General features: G+C 47.6%; 1 protein-coding gene across 1 annotated transcript in view; it reads right to left on the reverse strand.

Moving 5' to 3' along the window:
• MOK (MOK protein kinase) overlaps window positions 1-4223 on the reverse strand; it is a 17864-nt gene extending 13641 nt beyond the window's left edge. The window contains exons 1-2 of the mRNA XM_028496413.2: window positions 4143-4223; window positions 2203-2273 (exon numbers count right to left, since the gene is read on the reverse strand). Of these exons, the coding sequence (XP_028352214.1) occupies window positions 2203-2233 (31 nt within the window). The 5' untranslated portion in view covers window positions 2234-2273; window positions 4143-4223. The remainder of the gene's footprint in view (window positions 1-2202; window positions 2274-4142) is intronic.
• Between the last annotated feature and the right edge of the window lie 340 nt (window positions 4224-4563).

The raw sequence follows: 4563 nt of genomic DNA on the forward strand, positions 1-4563 counted from the left end.
AAAAAAAGTAGATTCCAAGGCCCAAACCTAGACCCAGTGAATCACAAACCCAGGCAGGTGGGCCGGAATCTGCATTTTCGGCTGCCTTCAGCCCGGTGGCGGAGGACTCTTCGGATGCCTGCCCTTCCTTTCCTCCCGGGCCTCCCCGTCCCCCGCGGGGCTGCCTGCCCGCACAGGGGCTCCTAGTGGACAGAGGTGCCCTCATGAACGACGTGGGCCACTGGTCTGCACAATCGGGGTCCACACCCTTGACAAGGAGGGGACTGACCACTGACTTTCACACTATTTTCCCAAAACAAGATCGTAACCCGCCAGGCCCAAGACTGCATCTGGTTCCCACCAGATTCTTGCTCACTAACATCTTGAAACAAATACATATAGTACAATTAATAAACCACTCTGAAGTTCCTTGTATGACCCTTTACTGAATGCCAGCAGACTGCAAACAGTATTTCTCTCTTTTGGCTCTCCCGACCAAATTAATTTTCCCAAGTTAATTTTTACCCAATATTCTCATTAAGAAGGTACTAAAAAATGTCATATACAATACCAGCAATGTAAAAAATCTGAAGTGAACACAATGATTAACTACGGCATTGGCTGTCAGTACTCACAGAAGGAAAGGGGCCTCCAGTGTAGCCAGCACTGCAATAGAATATCCAGCACACTGCCTTCTCACAAGAGACCCTGTACCCAGGCCTGTGCCTGGCTTTCCTGGTCAGGCTGGGGGTGCATTCTGGGTCCACCATGGCACAGCCAAATGCCCACAGTCTACACTTGGGCCCAGAGGCTATGCCCTGCAGCACCGTGTGAGCACGTGTTTGCCATCGGTGTTTTCCAGAGGAGAGCCTTGCCTGAAGGCACACTGTTCTGAGAGAAGTTACAGGGCAGCAGGTGGGGTGTCAGACTCAGCACGGAGCTGGAGCCATCGCCAGCACCCTCTCTCAACAAGACAAAATTCAAGGAGGACTTCCCCCAGTTCTGCTCGTTGAAGCTGGCTCGTCTCAGGCAAGTGCTCTAATTTCTTGGAAGTTCAATTGCCTCACCTCTGTAATGGAGCTGAGCTCACAGAACTGGGAAGAGCAAATGCAGGAACACAGAGCAAGCACACTATAAACTGTACAGTAATAATGATGATGATGGTAATGACAGCAGTTGACCTTGACTGAAGGCTACGCAAGCCAGCACTGCTCCAAACACCTCACACATATCATTACTCCTCACAACAACCCTAAGAGTCAGACACTACGATTATCCCCATTTTATAGACAAGGCTAAGGCTCAAAGAGCCTAACCAGGACCTACCATCATGAAATGCACACGGCACTGGGCATGCTCTACACAGCATGTTGACGTGGGACATCCAAGCTGCGTCAACACAGCCAAACTGGAACGGCCCTTCCCAGAAGCACCAGCATTAAAAGTAACAGGATGGGCTTCCCTGGTGGTGCAGTGGTTAAGAATCCGCCTGCCAAGGCAGGGGACACGGGTTCGAGCCCTGGTCCAGGAAGATCCCACATGCCGCGGAGCAACTAAGCCCGTGCGCCACAACTACTGAGCCTGCGCGTTGCAACTACTGAAGCCCACACGCCTAGAGCTCATGCTCTGCAACAAAAGAAGCCACCACAATGAGAAGCCCGGCCACCACAACGAAGAGTAGACCCCGCTCACCGCAACTAGAGAAAGCCCACGCGCAGCAACGAAGATCCAACACAGCCAAAAATAAATTAATAAAATAAATTTATTTTAAAAAAAAAAAGGAAATGAATGAGCACTTTGCAATACAGGGGACTTCGTAAGAATGCAAACAGAAGGAGGTTCCCTCTCAGAGGGATTATCTGAGCAGGGAGCCCTGCCTCATTCTGAAGCATAGAGTAGAATGTCCAGCAGCAGCAGAGCCGGGGAAGATGCTAGAAGGGGAAAGGCTTGAGGAAGGGCTGAGCTGCCGCCGCCCTCTGCGCCCTCCTCACCACGTCCGTCACCCAGCCGGCCTGAACGCCTCGTGGCTTTGCTCGTTTGCAGCTGAGTTCTGAGCAGACAAGACTGCCAGAAAAACACCTCCCATGAGTACTGTACGTTTACAGCCCAGTATCATATGTTTAGATGAAACTACTGCACGAATGATTTTGAGAACTAAAACAAATATATGGGAACTACAAGCTTTAAAAGATCTTAGATTAGCTTTGAAATTATTCTACGTACCTCGTATTAGTTCATAAATATTCATGTCCATAAGTTCACATATTAGTGCAAGAGAACCAGATTTTCTGTCACTGAAGAAGAAAGCAGGTTTTTAAAATGTTTTTTTTTCTTGTCTTCATCAGAAAAAATAATCAAATATTTAATTCATTTGTAAACACTTCTGATAAACACAAAGCACTCCTACATCACACAAAGACCAAAGTGTAATGATTGAAACAGCAGAAGTATTGATTTTTTTTTTTTTTTTTTTTTTTTTTTTGTGGTACACGGGCCTCTCACTGTTGTGGCCTCTCCCGTTGCAGAGCACAGGCTCCGGACGCACAGGCTCAGCGGCCATGGCTCACGGGCCCAGCCGCTCCGCGGCATGTGGGATCTTCCCGGACCGGGGCACGAACCCGCGTCCCCTGCATCGGCAAGCGGATTCTCAACCACTGCGCCACCAGGGAAGCCCGGAAGTTTTGATTTTAAATCAACTTTTCAGGCAAAAATAATTTTAAATCATAGTAAAACTCTACTTCAGGCAAAAATTCTAAAAGCCCCCTCCCCACAATTTTTGTTTGTTTGTTTGTTGTTTGTTGGTACGCGGGCTTCTCACTGCTGTGGCCTCTCCCGTTGCGGAGCACAGGCTCCGGACGCGCAGGCTCAGCGGCCGTGGCTCACGGGCCCAGCCGCTCCGCGGCACGTGGGATCTTCCCAGACCGGGGCGCGAACCCGCGTCCCCTGCATCGGCAGGCGGACTCTCAACCACTGCGCCACCAGGGAAGCCCCCCACAATTTTTAAAGAGAAGTGTCTTGAAAATAGAAAAGTTAACTATCAGCAGAAAGAAGAAATGAGGTTTGAGGAGTCGCAGAAGCAAAACAAAGAAAGTAGGATTTGATTCATGCTCTGCGGCTGAAAATTTAGTTTTAATTGACCTAAATCACTTCCGTGTGATTGGGATACATCACAGTGCAGGCAGAAAAACCCCAAATCCAGCCGAGGCAAAAAGGAGGAAGATGAGTCACATCACAGCCCTGCAGTGTCACCCCCGGACCCTGCTCCAGGCGCCTCTGGTGGGGCTGGAAGGGGTCCCCACTGTCACTCGGGACTGTCAGGGGGCCCACGTGCAACCGTGCACAGAAGTGCTTTGCAAAAGTGCACATAAAGCACCCTCAGCACAGGCAGTGCCGTGACCATCACACGCAGACTGCGGTCTCTGGACCTGGCCCCAACTAATGGCTCAGAGCACGCGGGCCAGGACGCCACACAGCCATGACAGGACATTGCATTTTGAGTTTAGAACTGTTCAGCCTCCTGATTAAAATCTCCTGCACTTTAACGGTCAGAGGCTGTGGTTTCTCGGCTGGTTGTACAGGCCAGGCTTCCTGCTGAGGGGCGCCTTCTCAGAGCTCCAGGCCAGGACCCCAGCCCCAGCCCCTGGCAGACAAGCCCCTCCAGACAAGCTGTGCTCTGCCGTCTAGATCAACAGGTAAACCTTACGGAAGCTACTCTGTAATTAGAACAGAAATTAAAAATCCCCTGAAATTATGTCAGTTGTAGTCAGAAAGGCTGCATGAGACCCACAGAGGTGGCAAGTGGCAGCAATAAAGTGCAGTCCCTGAAAGCGGACAACAGGGGCTTTCCCAGTAGGTCACAACTCACACTCGGATGCCCAGGGCCACCACAGTCTACACAGAAGCCCAACTGCTACAGGAGAGGAACCATTTGAATGTTGTTTGCTTTTATGAGGTGGAGTCACTGAAACGAAGGCCTTTCCACGTTAGGACTCAGATACAGACACTGGTCCAAATAAGTAAGTGACTTAAGATAAAACAAAAATTATTATTCTCTGAGCTACAAAGCAAATATTTAAAATGTCTACCATGGTTTTCTTTCTTAAAAAGAGATTTAATAATTATCATCAAATTTAGATAATGTTTAAAGCCCCAAATATACTTACAAAACCACTTCGTGCAACGTAAGAATGTTTGGGTGTGGAGTCAGGTGCCTCAGTGCTTGTATCTCCCGTAGATTGTTCACTTGCTCGATACTATTGTGTAGGTAAAAATAAATAACTAATTTATAATTCAGGTCAACTTTAAAATCAGGGTTATCAAATCATTATTTATTATCTACAATCACAACTGAAAAACTCAAATATTTCAAGCAAGTTAATCAGATTTTATTTCTCCCATTAGCAGCTGATCTTAAGCATATCTCGTTTCTACATTATCTTATAAAAATCAGGGTTCTTATAGCTTTGGACATATATTCAAACTTTTCCCATCTAAGTTCCTGAAAGAATACCTTGGTAGTTTCTCTTACAATTAATAAATATAGAAACAGATACTAAAATTTCTTATTAATCAGTTTATAGGAAC

This window comes from Physeter macrocephalus, chromosome 11, assembly GCF_002837175.3.
Source record: "Physeter macrocephalus isolate SW-GA chromosome 11, ASM283717v5, whole genome shotgun sequence".
NCBI lineage: Eukaryota > Metazoa > Chordata > Mammalia > Artiodactyla > Physeteridae > Physeter > Physeter macrocephalus.